General features: G+C 38.6%; 1 protein-coding gene across 1 annotated transcript in view; it reads left to right on the forward strand.

The window, feature by feature from the left end:
- Positions 1–22,956, forward strand: part of LOC122974071 (FHF complex subunit HOOK interacting protein 1A-like) — a 28,126-nt gene continuing 5,170 nt past the window's right edge. Inside the window, exons 1-15 of the mRNA XM_044341926.1 lie at positions 1–425; positions 3,950–3,998; positions 5,438–5,673; positions 7,530–7,722; positions 8,077–8,298; positions 9,888–10,050; positions 10,721–10,832; positions 15,309–15,410; positions 16,264–16,320; positions 16,404–16,490; positions 17,414–17,581; positions 17,687–17,766; positions 18,376–18,548; positions 18,904–19,015; positions 21,252–22,630. Of these exons, the coding sequence (XP_044197861.1) occupies positions 5,569–5,673; positions 7,530–7,722; positions 8,077–8,298; positions 9,888–10,050; positions 10,721–10,832; positions 15,309–15,410; positions 16,264–16,320; positions 16,404–16,490; positions 17,414–17,581; positions 17,687–17,766; positions 18,376–18,548; positions 18,904–19,015; positions 21,252–22,630 (2,953 nt within the window). The 5' untranslated portion in view covers positions 1–425; positions 3,950–3,998; positions 5,438–5,568. The remainder of the gene's footprint in view (positions 426–3,949; positions 3,999–5,437; positions 5,674–7,529; positions 7,723–8,076; positions 8,299–9,887; positions 10,051–10,720; positions 10,833–15,308; positions 15,411–16,263; positions 16,321–16,403; positions 16,491–17,413; positions 17,582–17,686; positions 17,767–18,375; positions 18,549–18,903; positions 19,016–21,251; positions 22,631–22,956) is intronic.

Here is a 22,956-nt window from a genome sequence, read left to right on the forward strand (position 1 = left end):
TGCACATTTAAAGTTTTGATTACTGGTAAAGCAAACCTGCACTACTACATTAATGAATAATTATTTTTTTACACTGGAAAACTAAACAGATAATCAAAAAAAAACCAACAAAAATTCACGCAATTATCGCTTTATTCGAGGGGGCGTGGCCTGTCCCCTCAGGGGGCGGGGTCAGAGGGTTACCTAGCAGCCAGCAGCGAGCTGACTGACGGTTGAGCGGCTTAAAGCTTTAGAAACGGAGCAGCGGCCAGAAACGGGCTGCAACAACACAATCATCCGGTTTAAAACAAGAAGACAATTCACACAAGAGATTTATACAAGTTTTCTGGACTGTAACAGAGTTTACTTTTGGTTTTTTTGGGGGGGGGGAGGCGAGGAGAAACAGTTGGGAGAGACTGACATTCCTTCATCTCTCAACAGCCGAGGTAAGATCTGTCAGTTAACTCACTGCAGGTTCATATTATCACCAGCTGTCTGTCTAAAGGAGTCTTTGTGTTTAATTCAGAGTTTATCACATGGAGAATAACAGTTATATGAAATACAAGCGTGTTTACAGAAAGACAACAAACCAGAAGAGTAAAGTGCGCAAAAATTCAATAGAAATGAGTGTAGAATACAAGATCTTACAGCTTTATTCATTGTAATATTTCAGTAGAAGCACAATAGAAACATTTAAACAATAAACAATAAAGCAGAGCTGAACATTACAGAAGACAAACATAGTTATATCACAGATTTTGAGTTTAATTTCACAAAAAGTCAATTATAGTCTATTTAAGTGACTTTCTATCAGGTGTGTGTGTGTGAGTCTTGCTGAGTAATGCTGGTACAACAGTGAGGTGTGTGTGTGTGTGTGTGTGTGTGTGTGTGTGTGTGTGTGTGTGTGTGTGTGTGTGTGTGTGTGTGATGTAAGATGTATTAAGAAGTGTAACAGGCACACACACACACACACACAGTTCAGTGACCCTGACTGACCTGCACTCACAGTGGTGGTGTGTTCAAGTGCATTAAGCTGTTAAACAGTGAGACTGTTCAGAGCTGTGACAATTAGTCGATCGACAGAAAAATAACCTGCAATCATTTTGATAAATGATAGTAAACAGTAACATTTCAGGCAAAACGAGCAAATTGAAGACATTATTGTGGCCTCTGAGATTTTTCTTTCACTAAATTTACATCATTTTGTTGACAAAGTAATCGTTAGTTGAAATCCAAAAGAGAAACAATATGCAAATGTTGATCTTCTCTTGCACCGAAAACGATGTCACTCAGCAGCTTAACCTCAGATCACAGATGTCAGAGCTTTGAACGCACACCCTGCTCACAACTGCATGACACTTATATCACACTGAATTCCAGTGGTGTTCAGTGATACTTAACTGGTGCTTGTACTTCACTTTTCATTTTATGCTTCTTTATACTTCTACTTCACTACAACCGAGAGGGAAATATTGCAATTTTACTCCACTATATTATGCTATTACATAAACATATGACCAGACCAGACTGAACTACATAACTGTATAGAAGGTAGTTAAAACTAGCTGAACCTCGACCAGCTACAACAGCAAAATGATTGCAATCAGCTTCATTGTAGTATTGAAGTATGTTGACTCTGGTTTAGTAGCTCTCACGGTATTTACACACAGTTCCAAGAACAATATACTGGAGGATACACATAGATATACAACTAAAAGGCAGAATAAATATAACTAAACATAAACATACAGTACAACTACTGTGAAAACCAGTAAATGAAAATACATAACACTGTTAAACTGTTTCTGTAAACAATCAGCAAACGAGTGCTGGAATAATTATTGTATGGTGTAATAAGTTATTTGTATAGATGTACATTATATTAGGACTGCAACTAATAAATAATATTGATCACTGTTTCCCAAAGTCTAAAATACAACTTTAAATGTCTTGTTTTGTCCCGACTAACAGTCCACAACTCAAAGAGATTCAGTTTACTTTCACAGAAGACTAAAGAAACCAGAAAATATTCACATTTTAGAAGCAGGAATCAGAGAATTTGGACATTTTTTTTCTTTGAAAATGACTCAAGATGATTAATCGATTATCAAAATAGTTGTTCAATTGACTAATTGATTAATTGACTACTCATTGCAGCTCTACTTTTAACTATGAGGGCAGTCTATCTCAAACCTTAGGTGAGTGGAGGTCAGAACCTTCCTTTCTTAGATGTATTGTAAACAAATAATTCAAAATATATACATATATATATTGTTATGAATCAGGGGTTTAATCCCCTCAGCAGTTGGTATGTATTCGGACAGTTGCTAATTCCACTTCTAAATATATACCTAATATATGTTAATAAACATGTGGTTCAGCCCCCCAGTAGTTATCATACAGGCCCTAAAATAGTACTTTTGACTGCATAAACCTGAAAAAGTAAAAGTAAAAAGCTCATATTGCTTTTTTTTGGAAGACACTGATAAAAAAACAAGTTATTTTGTTGGTTTAGGACTTCTGAAAACTGCAAACCAAGCAGTTTCTGTGAGAAACAACCAGCTGTAAGCAGGACTGAAGGTTTAGTTTGTTTGTCTTATTCTTAAAAAAAAAAAAAAAATCCATGAGATCGCACCGACTGTGCAAACACTGAAAAAAAAAACACATTCAGCTCCTTCAGCGACAGCATCAACCTGGACAGAGACGTTTCTCTGAAAGGTTGCAGGTTTGATATCTGTGTGTCTCCTGCTGAAGTGCCCTTGAACACTGAGGTGAAGTTTGTCATCATCATAATTAAATCTCAATCAGCCAAATGCCTGAAAAAGTGAATTAAAAAGCAGGTCAGAAAATCTGAACACCTCCGACCCGTGTGTGTGTGTGTGTGTGTGTGTGTGTGTGTGTGTGTGTGTGTTTAATCCCTGGTTTATGTGATGGCATGTGATTGTCTGACTTAAACTAGGACAGTATGTGACACACACACACACACACACACAGTGGTGGTGGTTTGGGATTAAACATCACTGTCTCATCTCAGATTACTTCCCTCGCTCTCTCTCTCTCTCTCTCTCTCTCTCTCTCTCTCACACACACACACACACAAACAGTCGTGTTTCCATCACTTCAGAGGACATCACATTGACTTTAGATCTGCAACAATTAGCCTAATTGATTAAGTTTTGATAATCAATTAATAATCTTGAGTCAAGTTTTCTTTTAAATTTCAGCTTCTTAAATGTGAATATTTTCTGGGTTCTTTAGTCTTCTATGACAGTGAACTGAATATCTTTGGGTTGTGGACTATTTTTCACCATTTTCTGACATTTTATGGACCAAACAACTAATTGATTAATTGAAAAAAATAATCAACAGATTAATAGATAATGAAAATAATCATTAGTTGACTTACATTCCTTTCCTGGCTTTAACCTTAAACCAAGTCTTCACCCTAAAATTGAATGATTTATGTTATCGGGGATTTGCTTTTTGTCCCTGCAATGTGACTGTGTAAAGAGATTGATGTCCCCACAACATGATTAATACCTGGTACACACACACACACACACACACACACACACACACACACACACACACACACACACATACAGATTAGAGTCCCAGATGGTAAAAGATGGATTTGTAAACTGCCCAAATATATATGTTTATAAAAAGAATTGGGTTAAGGTTCAGTTATGGTGAGGGGTTAAGGAATGTGTTACGTCAATGAGTGTCCTCACTAATAGAAGTACAAACGTGTGTGTGTGTGTGTGTGTGTGTGTGTGTGTGTGTGTGTGTGTGTGTGTGAAAAAGAGAGAAAGCAAGGGAAGTAATCTGAGATGAGACGAGATGAGATTATTAATCCCAAACTACCACCACTGTGTGTGTGTGTGTGTATGTGTGTGTGTGTGATCAAGCCAGACAGTTTACAACCTTTCAATCACTTCCTAACTCTCTCTCTCTCTCTCCCCGATAGGACAACAGCCCACAGGCTCGCTCGTCCATGTCGCCGCAGCAGCACAGAGGTAGGTTCAGGGATTTCTTGGAGAGCTCCTTGGGAATTCATGGAATTTCCGGGAACGCCCAGGGTGGGACTCGGACGAGTTCCCATTTTTCCTGTTTGCTTGTTTCCGCTGACGACCGTCACTTCCTGGCTCTTGTCAGATTTTGGACAGAGAGAGAAGGAAAGGGAATAAATAGCTCTCTGCTTTTATCGTTGACTGATTAAGTCGGTATTGATCCCCCGGCGAGAGAGGATTTCCTCACTTTCCTCATTCAGGCGTCAGAAATGTTCAGGATGCTGCTCATAGATTCAGAGGTTCTTTCAAATAAACAAAATATAAAGAGGAGAAATAAACTCCCTGTAGGACTGCATTGCTTTGTTAGTTTGATTTCAGTTCTCTGGCAGCAGAAACAAAACCACATGACAACGACAAACCCACAAACATGAAACAAGTGACCATAGACAGAGTTTGAGGTAAAAGATTATAGTTTTTAGTGTAGCGTTGTATGTTTTAGGACATTAACCTCAAACACAAAGTGAATACCGACAATTTTCTGAAGCATATTTCCTTCCTTCCAGACAGCTGCTGTGGCAGTTAATTTCATCACACTTGCTTGAGATAAGATCAGATTCATTACAGTAAACGTTTACTTCTTTATTTTCAAAGTTATACTGTTTTTGAGATGTGAACTCAGACTCTTTTTTGAAACTTCCCCCCATTTTTAGATTCACTTAAGTAAAGATTTAAGGCTGCAGAAGAGCAAACTTTTTAATGCATTAGCGATGAACCCCTCATTAAGTTTGATTGGGCTATTGTTTGATTCTGGATTGGATTTTCCAGATACTGTAGCTCATGAAAACACTGCAACTGATAATTCAGTTCTCTAAATGTGAGCTTATATATCTATCTATCAATCTATCTATCATATATATCAGCATGCTCGCAATAAAATTGATGGGAATGTCATTAGTTTTGCATGTGTTTGGTCATAAACTATTGGCCAAATTAAAGTTTGACCTGATGATAGTGCTAGATGAAAAGTCAAAGGATCACCATATTCAGTCGGATTCATCCTCAATAAATGCAAAGTTTCAGAGCGATCCATCCAATAGCTGTTAAGATATTTTAGTCAGGTGATTAACTGACCGACCAACACTGCAATCCTTAGCGTCACGCTGCTAGCATGGCTAAAAATAACGTTTGTTGTGATGGATTACCTTCCTGCAACCTCAAATCTCTGCAAGCTGATTTTCAAAACGCAGTGAAATGAATTAAAACCAACGGCTGCCTGAAAGGAAAGAAATCAAGCTAAAAACATGCTAATGTACAGCAACATATATATATCTATACTTAGCAATAATTGTCAATAATGTAGTGAATGGGCTAAAATATGCTGGTGTTCTCCTGGAAGTGGAAGCATGTTGCAGAAATAGTGAACTGTAACTGTCCTCCTCCTGCAGGCCAGCAGCTGCTCACAGAGCCCAGGGACAGAGCCTGATCCTGGGCTGAGAGAGCCAGCCAGTATCCCTCCTGGTCCCAACTTTGACACTTGCTGCTGGAACATGCTATAGCCACCTGACCGCCAGTCAAAATGATGGCCTCAGTGGTCGTCAAGGGCAACCGGAGGAAGTCCCTCACACTGCAAGGGGTGGACCCGGAGACCTGTATGATTGTGTTCAAGAATCACTGGGCACAGGTGGGTCAGTGTGTGTGTCTACTGAAAAAAAAACAACTCACTTCCCCGTTGTTCTGTCATCGCTGTTTTCTGTCTCTCGATTTCAGTCTGTCCTATTTTTCTCATAATGGTTGGCAAACACAGTGTGTGATTGTGCGTTAATGTGTGTGTTTGTGTGTGTGTGTGCTTCGTAGGCCCAGACTTTGGCCCTTAAACACAGGATCCATTTAGAACAAAGCTCTCTCTACGCCAGCCAAGAAAACCCACACACACTCTGTGTCTGTCTGTATGAGTGTATTGTGTGTGCGGTCCTTGTCTGAAGCAGCTGAGGTCAAAGGTTAACACAAGTCCAGACAGTGAATTACATTCTTCTCTCTCTCTCTGTCTTTTTTCATTCATGTATTCATCCCTTGTTCACCCCTCCCACAGCTATCTGATGTCTGCTGTATCTTAAATTACCTTTAATGATAAATTAGGCTTTTCTGTTTACAAATTAATTATGAATATAATTAAGAGGCTAACTCCAAATGCCACCGTTTTTAGAAACATAATGAACAAAAACCTAATAACTTAACATTAATATTAATATTTTACCAAATTTTGGCAAAAGGGATGGACCGTAAATCTAGTCCAAAATGAAAAAATGAAGCTAAAATATCTCAGTCGCCCCCTGGTGGCCGGTTGCAGTATAGGTCATAAACTCCGCCCCCTCCATGTTAGCGGATGGGACGTGTGCCAAACTAAAAAATCAAAGTAAACGTCAAATAAATTTTTGCCAAAGATGGTTTCTGTCACAATACGTAGTTCTTATCACAGTGATGTACTGTATGTACTGTATGCAGCTTCTTTATATTATGTATATCAAGTCCATTTTTTAATATACAGTCTATGGGATGGATGAGCAGGCAATGACCACCATCAGTTGAACACATTGCCCACAATGTCTTCCTCTTTTTAAGCTTTAATATCTTCTTGATATAAAACATAATTTACAAAATTGCCACCAAGGCGCAAATTAGGACTGAATTTAGGTTTTTAAATTTGGAACTTCTTCTAGGAAACATTTAATTGACTGTATTTCTAGAGATTTATTGGAGGTTGTTCCCATTCACTTCAACATAGTCAAAGTTTTTTAAGCACCTGATGGCCATTGGATGAATTGCAGCCAATTGCAAGACAGTTTAACATTTGCTTTAATGTGTAGCTATGGTGGTATTGTTTACCCTAAATTGGCTATAATCAATATTTTAAGTATGAAATGACAGTGTGTAATGTAGAGAATTATCAGCGACTCTGCAGCTCCCCTCGTCTTTACGGAGCTTTATAGTGAGTTTCAGCTCATTGTTTATCTGTCTGGCTGCAACTTAACTGTTCTGGTTCACTCTCAGCGCTCTCATAGCGTCGTTTTTGGCTGCAGCAGGCAGCTGTTTTCAGAGAAAAAACTCTAAAAAGCCACTGTACACTACCTGCTCAGCACCAAACAGCAAACAGACACAGTTAGCTGTAGACTAGCTGGTGAACATAGTGGAGCATTTAGCAGCTAAAGAGCCAGATATTTCCCTCAGGAGTTGGTAGAGAGCAAAAACAGAGCTAAAAGAGAGTGAATATTGGACTTACATTCACCAGGTGGACAGAAACACGACTCCAAATGAACGATAATGTTGCTCCATAACTGCTGGATGTGGAAATATGTAAATGTTTGCTAACAAGTTCAACATATCAACTTAAAAGTTAATGATATGTCAGTGTTGTGTTCACTTGTTCCTGCTGCCCCCAGTGGCCAAAAAAATCAGTTGTTGCAGGTTTAAAAATAAAAACAACATTCAGAGTAGAGGCCACTAGAGGTCTGGTTCAGTGTCTCTAATGTCTGTCTCCAGGTGGTCAAGATCCTGGAGAAACACGAGCCCGGTCGTAGCGGTGCGTTGAGTTTCCTCTCCAGTCATACTAGTAGCAGCAATGGCGGCTCAGGAACATCACGTCTTGGTCCGATCCCAGCTGATGAGGCCAGTGCCGTCCAGAACTATGTGGAACACATGCTCTTCCTGCTGATGGAGGAAGAAGCTGGGCAAGGTGAGATAAACTATTACTATACTTCCACCGCAGCTCAACAGGGAAACACTGTCTGAGGAAACACAAGGAGGGAATTTGATGCTAAAAAGACTGTAAATGTGTCAGATATCCAGATTTTAAATGACTGTGTGGACACACTGTGGATTTTGGCCTCCATCACTTCCATTGTAAGTGCATTATGAAGGGATCTTCTAATGGTCAGTATGAAAAGGTCACAATAAAAATTTGTTACAATGCTGAATACAGCAGCTCAACACTTTTCACGTTTATGCATCTTTGAAGCAGCTGCAGCGTGTGTCTAAATCTACTTTAGTGTCATTAGCTATTATGGTCATCATATTTGCCTGATCTCAGGAGGAGCGATGGGTCCCATCCTGGAGTTTGTGGTTCTGGAGGGCGTGATGGAGAGGCTGTTTCTGTGGAGCCTGAGGAGACAGTTTACTGAGGACATGAAGCTGGAGCAGCTCAGGATGTACCAGATGCTTCTGTCTCAGGCCAGACAGCCTCTGCTGCACCATAAACCTGTTCTACGGCCGCTCATGATGCTGCTGGCCTCCTGCGCCGGAGCTGGAGCTGGTAAGTTCATGTAGAAATGGTTATATCTATACTTACTGCTGCTCTAAAAACTAAAAGCCCTCTCAGTGCAGTAGAGGTTTTCTCAGTGTTAAACGGGATTCTCAAAAGAAGCATACTGTTCATGCTAAATTCAAAAATGAAACTTTCTAAAACTGTAAGCAATATTTCTCACTTCTGATATTTTACATTTGGCATGCCAATTTTGTTAGTTTATTTGTGTTTCAACTACAAGTACTTAATTTAATAATTTAATAAGTTACATGTTTAAAAAAACATTTAAACATGCTCATTTAAAGTGAAAAATAAATGTTTTAAAATGTGCAATATTGTATTGGAGCGACAGTAAGTTGACACTTAAACAAGTTGCAGAGTCAGTTTGGGTGTAAGTTTAAATTTGTGCTATAATAATAATAATAATAATAATAAAGAACTTTATTTATACAGAACCTTTCATACATGAAATGCAGCTCAAGGTACTTCACATAATTTGCCTTAACAAAACATTTAAGGCACTTTAACAATAACATACAATAAAACTGAGTTCAATACAATAGGCATGGCAATAATAATGTAAACAATCTCCTTAAAAGCAAGATTTAAAAGGTCTTGAAATGTTTCTAAACCTGTTAAACGACACTGTCCTACCTATCTGTAACTTTGGTTCAGGATCACTTTTACTCGTTCTGACTTTTGGTTGTAAAATTTAAAGAGTTAAATGAGACCGGGGTTATGAACAGTAACCTCGTTATTTTGGGTACACTATTTTTGGGCTTGTGTATAAAAATAAGGGTGACTGGTATGAGATTAAAGGAATTCACATATAGCTTTAGTCCATAATAAGAGAAAGCTGCCTCTCCAGTCTTGTCCAGACTGTCGGTATATTTAGCGTCGTAGTATTTAATGAGCTAAGCGTGTGGGTGTGTATAGAGAGAGACAGTTAACCAAATGTGGTGCTGCTAAACCATTCAAGGGCTGCAAACTGGTAGTAAAATTTTAAAAATCATTTCTAAAAGTGACAGAAAGTCAGTGTAAAGATGCTAAAATGGGTGTGATGTGCTCTCTTTTACTTGTTTTGGTTAAAACTCTGGCCAGCTGAGGCCTGTTTGTTGATTTCTTGGGAAGTCCAGTTAAAAAGAGCATTGCAATAGTCCAGATGAGAAAAGACGAGGGCATAAATCAATTTATTTGCATCAGATCAGTGCCAGATATGGTCTCACTTTAGAAATACTTCTTTTGCTTTGTGAAAATTAAGTCATGATCTACCTTCTGTCTCTGATTGAACCTGCTTTTCCAGAGTTTTTAGTGGTTGACATATCAGTTAAAGTGTAAGTGATGAAATGACATTTCAGTGTTTTTGTAACATTTAGTACAAGTAACAAAGTAAATTAATTGAGACTGGAGTGCATCTTTGCTTACATCTCTTTTTAATCTTAATAAAACTCTGACTCTGGTTTCTGGAGTTTCTTTAGCCATCTAATGACATGTCATTAATTTGAAGTGGTTCACTAGAAAACTGGGTGATGCTGGTTTCATGTGCTTGAGGAAGAACTTGTGAACTGGTTAATTAATCACCTTCGTCCCTCCTGCAGACAGCGGCGGTGTTGTGGAGGCTGAACTGGTCCTCCTGTTGAACCAGCTGTGTGTGGCTCTGGTCAAAGATCCCTCAGTGCTGGAACTGTTCTTCCACACCAGCGAGGACCAGGGAGCAGCCAACTTCCTGCTCTTCTCCCTGCTCATACCGTACACACACAGGTAGGTACAGTATATACACACCAAAGACGTAAGCAGATGTAGGTTTTGGGTGCAGAATGGGTTCATTGTTGCCTCTGCAGTGAGTGTTCACATCAACCTCCAAGTCCTAATTACGACTGGGAAACTGGGATTTTTATAAAAGATTGCTTCATAATAAAAAAGTATATGAAAACCAAGCAGACATGGTCGCCTCTCGTCAGCCAAAGTCAGCTGTTCAATTTAATTGAACCCAAATTTAATGGATATAATGTAATTTTGTCAGTAAATCCTCATACAATCCCTTTAAACCCCTTTCATACAACCTTCCTGAGTTGTCAGATGTCCTGAACACTCACAAGTCCATAAGAAGGGAATCTTTCTGATCCCCTCTGACATGATGTGAACACATCATAAGCATCTCAGAGGATGACTGGTTGGGGTTAGGTAACAGATTGGGGTCAGGTTATGGTAAGGGGAAACACAAATTAACAGAGAATGTGCGAGTAACAGGAAAAACAATGTAATTACTTTATTTAAAGAGTAATTAATTGTATTTTCCAAGTAACTGGCCCAATACTGCACACATTTAGGGTATATCACACATACAGACAGAGCCATATTGGTAAAGTATGTTCAAAACATGAATATGAGTGTAGCAAAAAGTCTCATCTTTATTATCTCTCTATCTCAGACAGGGGTCAGTCGGTCAGCAGGCCAGAGATGCTCTGCTGCTCATCATGTCTCTGTCGGCGTCGGAGCCTCGAGTCGCCCAGCACATTGCCCAGAACACATACTTCTGTCCTGTAAGTGCAAACACACAAACAAACATCAACCACCGGTACATTTCAGCCTACCAAAACCCAACATCTCTCTAGAATGAGGAACACGTTGATCTGTTTTACAGTGTTGATTCACATTCAGGACAGATAGTGTAGCTCCGTCATCACTAAACCTTGATGGCTCATCATTCCACGACAGCCGAGGAGACAAATGACGTCTCTGCTCATTGTCACAAGTTTCATGGTCATCTCATGTCTGCCTGAGCGTCTGTAACTCTGAGGAACTTCAAGGATCAGGTTGACTCAGTAGACTTGAAATGCTGAGATATGCCTCCTGCTCTCTTACTGTTGCATTCTGCTTTTTTCTGCTGCTGCTTCCAGATTTCATTAAAAACAATGACAGGAAGATATATACATAAACATAAAGTTTGCTGCAACTAGAGGGCCAGATTTATCCTTTAGGGTAATCAGGTTTGTGGTTACTTGATTAAGCACAAATTAATTTAAGAATATGCACCATGAAAGCACAATATAAACTGAAATATTGAAAGTATTTTAAATATTTTAACTCAGGGTTCCTCTACAGAAAGGGGTGTGAAGATTAGGTACAGTAATAATACAGGTCTTGCATTAAGGCCCCTATAATTTCAGATTATAACATGCTTTAGTGGTGCATAGAGTACTTCCAACTAAATTAGCAATTAATTCAGTCAACTCTAGAGTGTGTGCATCCTTGGTGCAGTTGCCTGCTTTGCCTGGTTGGTAATTCAGCCTCAATTAAGCCTTAATTTTTTTTCCTAAATGTTTCCTAAAATTGAAAATAAATCCTTGTTGTATCTTCATTGAAAACTACTGTTTTTGCTACAATGAAAGGAACCAGATTTTTAATGTAAATTAAGATAAGATTAACATGCAGGGGCATTCAAATGTCGCAGCACATATGCATATATACATAATCTAAAAAAACCTTGAACAATAATAATATAATACCTTTAATTTAAATAGCATCTTTCATACATGAACTTCATGTAAATTGCATTAAACAAACCTTGAAGATAATTACAAATCAAAGGTTGCAAACAATCAATAAAAAACAATAAAACATCTATATAATACCATCTACTATATGCAAATGAAGCCGGGCAAAAATAAATAAAAAACTAACCACTAAATTCTACATTCACAAACATAAATAGCATCCAAAAAAACTGTCTTGAATAAAGTGAGGAGACGAGGAAATTACAGTAAAAAATTACATGCATGACTTTCTGCTGTTTTACTACAGCAGTCCAGTTTTATATGTGATGCAGCCATACATCTGTGAGGAATCTGAAGGTATATTTCACAAACACATCTGCTAGTTTATCCCTCATAGACCTCCATTAGCCGAAGCTAAACTAGGTTAATCTCTACATACTTTCTGTCTGCAGGCAGAGAAATAAAAAAAAAAAAGGCTTTCATGTGTTTTGAGTGTGTGCGAGATGGAAAAATCATTAAAGTCTCCAAAATATCAGTGAGTAAAATATCAGTGAGCACTGATACACCAGGTGTTGAGGCCAAAAAAACTGTAGACTTCACAAAGAGCCATTTTTGGCTTGAAATGTACGATTTTTGAAGTAATATAGAAGAATATTATTTAAGGGTATTTGAGAAACAGTAAATTCTCAAAAAAACAAATTGTCCTTGTTGTACTTAGGTATTTCTATGCTATTATTATGATTATTTTTACTTTGTATTTAATTTGTGGTGATTTCATTTTGAGTTTCAGGCTTTTATTGGTTAGTTTTATGTTGTATGTCCAGTGTTTGTCTTTTAACATCTTAATATTATGTTGGAAATAAGTGTTTTCACTTTGACATGTTATCCCTTGAATTTATTTCTATGTCTGTGATCCATAAATGAAACATATCATATCATATCATATCATATCATATCATATCATATCATATCATATCATATCATATCATATCATATCATATTATCGGTTTAACAGGATAAAAACGCCTGTTAAGAACGCAGTCCTTGATCCCCTTACTGATTTTTTTATTTTTATGAATGAGATGGCTGTTTAAATGAGTGGAATCTGTAGCTTTTCCATTCATCTCCCCTCAGCATTGTAATCTCATTATCACAAGTTATGTAATTAACTAATGAGCTCATACTCTTCCTCTGGGAGTGTTTGTGTTTGTGTGACAGGCAGACAGAGAGAGAGATACAGTGGAGTTAAAAATGGAGGAGGGGGGAGGAAAAGTATTATGAAGTGACTGGCAAATGTATAAAAGGGAAAGTGTTAGATGAGGACACTACAGAGTAAACACAAGATGTAGAAAGCTATGAAAGAATTAGAGAAGATGAGGAAACAGAGAGGAGTAGAGCTGCAATGACTAGTCGATTAATTGATTGACAGAAAATTAATCTGGAACTGTTTTATAATCGACTACTTGTTTTTTAACGGGAAAATACAAAAAAAAAAAAAATGCTGGTTGTAGCTTCTTAGATGTGATGATTTTAAGCTTTTAAGCTTGGATTTCAGACTGTTGATCAGACAAAACAAGACATTTGAGGACGTCAGTATGAGCTTTAACAAATTATATCGGGCATTTTTTGACTATTTTAATGTCCTTATCAGGATTAATTGTGAAAATAATCTGCAGATTAATCAATAAATAAAATAATCGTTAGTTGCAGGTCTAGAGGGGAGACACAGCGAGTAATAAAAGCCTTAATGTCAAGAAAAATAGTAAAAACTACAACAAATAAAAAATGCAAAACTATCACTCAATTTAAAAACTGAGGTAAAAATAAAACACCTTAAAAATAGAAAAAATAAAAAAGATATAAAAACATTAAAAAATACCAGAAACAAAAAGGATACATAATGTTATTGAAAAAGAAGAAGCACATAGTTTGTTTACTTGTCAGTTGTTGTCGGATCACTACCAGTGTGTACTTTGACTGTGTGTGTGTGTGTGTGTGTGAAAGTGAAAGGGTGGGCAAAGACATAAGCATGTGCTACCTCTGTGTGTGTGTTTGTGGTCTGTCATAGGCTACTTTTGGGGACAAATTTCAGATTTAGGACCAGTTAATTGGGGACAGCTTGTGCAACTGGGGACAAAAGTCGTGTCCCAAATTGGGGAAAAGCTGATTTTTGTGTCAGTAGTTAAGGTTAGGGTTAGGTTAAGTCTCCAGGAAATGAATGTAAGTCTATGTAATGTCCCCAAAAGTCATCATATGTGTGTGTGTGTGTGTGTCAGATTTAAACCCATGTGACCACCCTCTGACCTCAATCTTTATGTAGAGAGCAGATTAGTAAATCAGCGTGAGATTGGCTCGAACACAGAGACGGATTAGTAAGCCTGCACGTGATTGGACGGCTGCCTGATTGTTAACAAGACTTGAGACAGCCGGCGCTGCTGCTGCTGTTGTTTATGTTGATGTTGTTGATGTTACTTTCTCCTCTTATCTTTCTTTTCCTTCTCTTTCCTCCCTGTTCACTCATCCTTCCTTTCACCTCCTTCCTCTCTCATCTCTTCTTTCCTTTTTCTCCAAATCATAGGTCCAATCTTTACTCTTTTCTGCACTATGTTGCTTTTTTTTGATGATTTAATCAATATCTTTCTCCACTCTTTCTGCCCTTTCTCTCTCTCTCTCCATCTCTGCTGCTTGTAAAAGAAAAACTAATCTGTGCTGGAATTTAATTTCCACAAAAAACCTGGATGTGTTTATGTGCATGGCCGGATTAATCTCCTGTGGGGCAAAAGTTTGTTGTTTGGCCGCTGTTGACGTCTACTATACATGCTAGTACTCCAAACTGAAGCAATTGGATGATTAATCAATTGACAGAAAATTAATTGACAACCATTTTGATAATTGAAGAATCATTTAGGTCAATTTTTAACACAAAAATGCCAAAAATTCACTGGTAGCAGCTTCTCAAATTTGAATATTTTCTACTTTTCTTTGTGTTTTTGACTGTTGGTCAGACAAAACAAGTCATCTGAATATGTTCAGTTGGGCTTCAAGGAATAAAGATTTTTACTACTTTATAACATTTTATAAACTGAATAATAAATAAAGTAGATACTGATTGACCTATTGCAGCTTATAGTACTCCTTTGATGGAGTAATACTACTTTACTACTTCGACACAACTTTACAACAAATGAGCTCAATAGAAATGAAAACAATGAATGACATTTGACACAGAGTTCCTCTTCAAGATGACGACCACAAGATTAGAGTTAATATCGTACTTCAGTGCTGCATTTCTTACAAACATTGGTTCAATCAATTACGAAGACCCAAATAATATGCAGTAAAACCACAATCCAGCATGTTTCAGTGTGTGTTCCTGCATTCATGCACTGTATGTGTGATTCTGCTTGCATAAATACTAATAAACTAGTGTTTGTGTGTGTGTGTGTGTGTGTGTGTGTGTGTGTGTGTGTGTGTGTGTGTGTGTGTGTGTGTGTGTGTGTGTGTGTGTGTGTGTGCTCACAGGTGCTGGCCACAGGTCTGTCTGGTCTGTACTCGTCTCTTCCAGCCAGACTGCAGGTTTACAGTGAGGACTGGCACTGTCTGGACCAGGCCGACTGGCAGCAGGTACTGTAACTATGACGACAACACAATGACCAAATGAATGAAATGTTGGGATGGATGCTTCATACCTGTGTTTGTAAACAAATGGATGGATCCATGAGAGTAATTAATTCTGTCTTAACGAATGAATGAGATTGAGTGAATAAATTAAAGACAGAAGAGGGAACAAAGGAATCTTTGTGTGTGAACATTTGAGTGAATAAATAAATGAATGATTGAAGCAAAAAGCTGGTGAGTGAGTGAACTAAATCAACCAATATGAGTAACAAGTCTACAGCCAAGCTACTGTGCTTTAAGCTACGTGTGAACAGATATAATGTTCACCATCTTACTTTCTTACTTTAACGTGCTTATTGGCGCTAAACACAAAGTACAACTGAGACTGATGGGAATGTCATTAGTTTTGCAGATATTTAGTCATAAACCAAATTAAAACTTTGACCAGATGATGGCATTAGATGGAAAGTCAGGAGATCACCAAAGTTATTACAATTTATCCTCATGAATGTGTGAACCTAATTTCATGCCAATCCATCTTGTAGTTGTCGAGATATTTCAATCAAAACCACAAGTGTCAACCTCATGGTGGCGCTAGAGGACAAGTCAGGGGGTCAATACAGATGTCTGTGCCAAATTTAATAGGAATCCATCAAATAGTTGTTGAGATATTTCAATCTGGTCCAAAGCGGCGGATCGACAGCCGCGCTGCTAGCTAGTCTAAAGAATACATACATTTGTGAGTGAATGAAAACAATAAAAGAATGAATGAACAGCTCCATGAATGACTGATTAACTAACTAAATTACTGAATGAATGATTGATGATGTCAGTCTTACCTTTTTGTTCGGCTCAACAGGTTCCAGCTCTCGTCCACTTCCTGCACTCACTGGACTTCTGTAGTGCTGTTACCAAGGTAACATACATACACGCACACGCAATAATGATACAGCTAATTAAAAAGAAAAGTGTTAAACTCTCTGCCTCTCTCTCTCTCAGGTTGCTCATCCGTCCATCCGGTCTCAGTTGCTGAGTTACATCTATAACGGCTTCCTGGTTCCTGTACTGGCTCCTGCTCTGCACAAGGTATCAAACACGTCACTGTAGAGTTGTGAAGGTGTTTTGGAAGTGTTTTTCCCAATTCTGTATTCCCATTTAACACTTTTTAAAATGAAATCCTCTATATTATTGAACACAGACACACAGGACTCTCCCAGATAATGTAAAGACCCTATAGGTTAAAGTTATGGCCGTAAGTTTTAATTATGTCAACTTTGTTTCCGAGAAATCATGTATATCCGTCATTTTTGCACGGAAGACGGCTAATAATACTACAATACCCATGAGCCTCAGTCACCCTTGCCCCATAATTGCTGAATTAATCTTAGAATTTAACCGAAATTTTTATTAATTTAAGCTGCAGATTGTGTTTCCAGTTTTCCCAACATCATAATCTTTAGCTTTTTTTTAGCAGAATTTTAAGCTTTGTGATTGGATGTTTCTTGATGAAATGCACCTTGGTGATCATATTAATTGATGCCTTGAATTTTTTATGTACAGTCTTGCACCTTCGACTTTTTATCAAAGAACCAGATATTTTCTAACGCGGATGTTCATCTTTTGTACTGATGATTTAACCTGGAGAGTTTCATGGCGATCCAAGCCGTAGAAGTGCTCAAACTGTGACGTCACGTAATTTTGTTAATTGGAAAAATGAAAGTGATTTTTACTGCAGGAACCAAGGGAGCCTGAAATATCTCCTCCCACCTCGCAACTCTATTGACCTCTGTCTTATTGTCCTTTTTCCATGTCTCTTACATATTATCACCACAAGGGGCCACATATGAAACTCGTACAGTATTTAATGTAATTCCAGGAGGATCTGAATGCAGGTTATGTACAATTTGAACCTGTATGTAGACAGACTAACTTCTTATTTAATCACATTCATGCTTACATGAACATATGTGTGTGTGTGTGTGTGTGTGTGTGTGTGTGTGTGTGTGCAGCTGACGGTGGAGGAGGTCATGACCACCACCGCCTACCTGGATCTGTTCCTGCGCTCCATCTCTGAGCCCGCCCTCCTTCAAACCTTCCTCTCCTTCATCCTGCTGCACACACACGACAACGTGCACATCCTGGACACACTGGTCAGCAGGGTCAACACACCTTTCCAGGTAACACACACACACACACACACACACACACACACACACTTCTACAATCTGCTGTTTGATGATCTATGAATCAAAAGAAGATTTCCCCTTTTGTGTGTGTATCAGCTGGGTACGGTGTCGCTGGCTCTGTTCAGGACTCTGATTGGTCTCTTCTGTGAAGACGTCATGTTACAGCTGGTGTTCAGGTCAGTCTGACAGAGTCAGAGGTCAAATTGTCTTTTGCATGTAATATACTAACTCTACTAGATTTTGTTTAATCTGCTCTGAGTGCCTGGTGGTGGTTTATCAGGACAGTCCAGGATGAACTGGTTGTCGATGGTTCTTGGTCTGCTTGATCTCACCAGAGATTCATATTTCAACAGGACATATAGATAAAACCAAGCAAAACCATGACAGAAACCCTACCAATATAGCTGATGCTAACATTAAACCAAAACATTTTATCTAAGCCTAACCTAACCTGCAAGAACGCAACAAAATACAGAAAAAGCAGCAGCATTGAGTTCATGTTATACAAAATAAATTCATCACTGTTCACAGGAAATGATATGAAAATAGGTGGTGCAGTCATGTCAGCTAATGCTCAGAATTACAGGCAAAGGCCACATATTTAGCACCAAGGTCAGGGTGATAGAAACTGTCACAGAATTTTCTGGTATAAATATAGATATTGACACTGAGTTTCTCCTTCAAGTAGTTTTCCAAATCTTTCCAGAATCTCAGTATGTGGACAATTATTAATTATGAAAGCGACGTTCCTTCCCTGAGCAGCGTGTGTGTCTGTGTGTTTTCAGGTATCTGATTCCCTGCAGCCACCTGAGCAGGAGGCAGCGCTCCTGCCTAAAACAGAGAGATTGTTATTCCTCTAGTGCCTCCTCCTTCCTGCTCCTCATGCCCTCCTGGTGCCCCGTGTACCTCCTGAACACAAACACACACTCTGAGCACATCCACTGGCCCAAAGGAGCAGGTCAGTACAACCAGGGCTGCAACTAACAATTATTTTCATTATTGATTAATCTGTTGATTATTTTGATTGATTGATAAGTTGAAAATGGTGAAAAATGTTGAAATGAAAACAATGACCTTGTTTTGTCCAGCCCAACAGTCCACAACCAAAAGATATTCAGTTTACTGTCATAGAGGACTAAAGAAACCAGAAAATATTCACATTTAAGAAGCTGGAACCAGAAAATGTGGACATTTTTTCTGTACACAAAACGAATAATCGGTTATTAAAACATTGCGATTAATTTTCTGTTGATTGATCAAGTGAATCCTCTTTAACGTGTGTAAAGTCTACTAACTTTAACTCTCTTTTTCAGATCTTTCATTGTCAGACAGTGTTGGTTACTGTCGTGGTTCGGACTTTATGATGGATGTAAATTACCTCCACTACCTCTGGGATGCCCAACAGGCCATCTCCACTTCCCACAGGTCAGTCTCACCTTTGTCCTTTACAATGAAACCACAGAAGAAGAATATGGTTCCGCCTGGTCCTCCTGCACATAGCATACAGAGTTTCTGCAGGTTCTCTAAATTAAATTTAAGACTTTTTAAGACCTTTTTAATAACACAAAGAATTAAAGCTAATACCTTTTTCCTATAATCATACTGGCAAGTATGATGGAAAACCAGAATATGGCTTATAGTTATTTATTCCTTCTTTATTCTTCCCAGCAGCATATAACAATAATTCATAATGATATAATTAATTCAATTAATGTGACCCAGATAAGCAACAGAAAATGGATGGATGGATTAAGCAATTAAAAATGATTGACACTTGCCCATTATGAGTGGATTAGCTTCCTAGTTGCTGTAGCTGGCAGTAGTGACAGTGTTTGCTGCAGGTGTGATGGTGCTGACTAAAACTCCACAAAAAAGGATTAAATCGCTTCCTACAGCACAATTTACTGTCGAAACAATCCCACTTTTAGTTTATAGATGTATAATGTCTCCCAACTGTCAGCAATCTGATAAATAAAAACATTTTATAACTAATGTTACTGCTTTCTACAGACAGGAAAGACTTTTGTAAATTAAATAAAAGACTATTAATTCCTTATGAGGCCTTTTCTTGAGGAAACTGAATTTTTAAGACCTGAAGATACCAGATACCTTCAAAGTATCTTAGATGCTGCTGATTATGGTCTTTAGATTTAGAGGGAAATAATTTCCTTTTACTAACTCTCAACCAGTGTTGTGTAAGAAAAGGCTCCAGAATCAAGTGGTTTGAGAAAATGGTTGGATAAGTGGTTTTAGTCCATATTTCTGGTGTTAGGATAACACATTACTCAACAGATTTATTCTAGAAACACGGTGACGCAATGACTCCACGCCACATCAGAGTGACTGAGCACTGAACTGAACTGAGCTGAAAACAGTTGTTGTTCTTTAAGTATTTGGTGACATCTCCTGGGCAACCTGTGGTAGTGCATTTGTGGGGATGGATTAAATTCAAGACCTCATGATGCAAGAAATGAGGCAGATTGACAAGCACGTCCTGACGGAACAAAGCCTTTTTTTGTGGCTGTGATTTTTGTCACGTTGAAGCGATACATCGTTGTGATACTTCTGCTTTAAAAGGTTCGATGCTGTATTGAAACCACTTATTTGGAAGTGAAACTTTATGACACAGAGAAAACTCAAATCCTCACATTTGAGAAGCTGAAAACAGGAGTATTTTGCTTAAAAAATTACTTAAACAAATATTTGATTATAATTTCTGTCAACAAATTGATTAATCGACCAATTGTCGCAGCTATACTTACTTATGTGCAACAGAAGGCCCGATTATAACGGAACTGGTTGGTTTATGTTTGTTGTCATGATCACATAAAGGTGACAGCATTGCATTTATGTGGCATGCATGTACATTTATACATTTTATGGCTGACAATTAATATATTTCAGCAAACTTAAATAACTACAAAAACAGTGTGCATGTCCTGTCAAACAGTTACTTTTTTACAGAAAATGGTGAAAAATGTTGATCAGTTTTCACAAAACCCAAGAAGACGTTCTTAAATGTTTTATTTCATGCACAACAGTTCACAACTCAAAGATATTCCAGTTTACTGTCATAGAAGACTAAAGAACCCAGAAAATATTCACATTTGAGAAGCTGGAATCAGGGAATTTGGACACTTGTTTCTTAAAAAAATGACTCAAAACGATTAATTGTAAGAATTAAAATAGCTTGCTATTAATTTAATAGTAATTTAATAGCCAAATAATTGATTAATTGTTGCAGGTCTATTGGGATTGAGAGATATAAGAGTTGATAATAAAGCTCAAATTACAACATCAGAGCTTCAACTATTAGACAATTAATTGATTAGTCTGTCGACAGAAAATTAATCTGCAACTATTTTGATAATTGAATAATTGTTTAAATAATTTTTTAACAACAAATGCAAAACATTCTCTGGTTCTCTAGAGGATTTTCTCTGTCATGATCTGAATATCTTTGGGTTTTGGATTGTTGCTCAGACAAAACAAGACATTTGAAGACGTCACCATGGAAAATGTGGTGGTTTGTTCACTGTCTTTTGACAATTTATAGACCAAATGATTAATCGAGAAAATAACTGTCAGATTAATTGATAATGAAAATAATTGCTAGCTACAGCCTTTGTCTTCAGTTCTGATGAGTTCTGTTTTCTTGCAGGGCGTGTCGGCTCTGGTCGGCTCCGTATGACGGGACAGACCCTCCGCCTCAAGAATACCGATCTGACACACCGGGTGACGACATAGACGAGGAAGAGGAAGAGATCGTACAGCGAGTCAAGAGTGACTCCATCTGCTCTGTGGTCAGCACTCCTCCGCCATCAGCCCTCTCCCCGACCCCTTCCTCCTCGGACACTGTCTCCACGGGCAACCAGGCAGGCAGAGCCAGCTCTGCCCTGGAGCTGGAGTGGGACGATATTTTTGCAGATGAAGATCCTTCTTCATCAGCGGTGCTAAACGCGGCGCTAGCAAATGGCGGTGGTGACAGATGCACTACACCTGCACCTCCTCGACACATCCAGGAAATGCGACGCAGTGCGACGAAGCTTGTGCACGGCTCTTATGTGGAGGAATCTGAGTTTCAGGATGACATTCTGGTCTATGATCTCGTCGCACAGAAAGACACAAAGGCAGCCATTCTGGAGCGGATAACGGCAGCAAATCGACGGGCACGCGGAAGCTTTTCATATGGGCAGCAGGTGTCAATTCCAATAACGATGACAACGTTATCAGCGAGATTAACTACAACAGGGAGGACGGTAATGGAAACAGTTAACAATATCATGTCAACAAGGAGGAGGAGCGAAGATGGAGGGAAAGAGGAAAGAAAAAGGAGTGAGGATTATGGGAAGGAGGCGAGGAGGAGGAGTGTGGACTGTGGAAAAGCGATGGAGAGAAGGAAGGAGGATGATGACGTACAAGCAGAGCCAAAGGCACATCAGCTTTTTACGAACGGTTTTAATGCAAAGAATCACATCATCGACGAATGTGATGACGCTGATGAAGACAGCACGCCACTTATGCAAGACTGCAACCTGAGTAACTTCACAGCTACTAGCAATCACACACACCCAACATACCAGCAGCACACACACCCCCACACGCCATATTTAGTGACAAACACTTTACCCAATGGCCATTCTGTATTCGAGCCTCATGACCCTTCGGTGCCTGCAACCGATGCCAAGTCTCAAAGTCTGCCTGAAAACAAAAAGTCTCATAAAGTCTCTTATAACGGGGACTTCTTGTCCCAATACCAAGAGCTCATGCTGTCTTTAGGGGTGGAGCCAGACTGTGACGACGTCACAGACGACATCAGCACATTTAGAAGGCGGGTCCGAGCGCTGAGGCAAAGATTGGAAGAGGAGGAAGGGGGGCTCGGCCAAGAATTTGTTTTTAGCTCCTCATGGGATAACAGGGAAGAGGAAGGAGAGGATGAGGAGATGGAAGAAGAAGAAGGGGAGGGGGAGGAAGAGGAAGGAGAGGAGAGGAGCAGCAGTAGTAAGAAAGGCAGCAGGAGGCATGGAGTTCCATTTACAGGTTTGTTTTCTCAAGTACATGTGAATTAGATGGTGAAGTAAATAAAGAAGCAGAAAACATCTATCAGACAGCAGACTCTGTATCTATAGTCATCAAAGAACATTAGAAAATTTGTATTGTCATTTTAATAATAATATCTAAATATATAAGAACCAGGCTCGAAATTATACAAAATATGTCTGTAGATGAAATTCTTGTCTAGTCTAGTTTTTGATGTATCTCCAAAGATAATTTTTTTATAATGCATCAAATTAAAGCTATAGTTTTTGTGATTTTCCATCATTTATATACTGTCATAATGTCAGATGTTAAACATGGTCAAAGTT

The sequence above is a fragment of the Thunnus albacares genome, chromosome 22 (genome assembly GCF_914725855.1).
Source record: "Thunnus albacares chromosome 22, fThuAlb1.1, whole genome shotgun sequence".
Lineage (NCBI taxonomy): Eukaryota > Metazoa > Chordata > Actinopteri > Scombriformes > Scombridae > Thunnus > Thunnus albacares.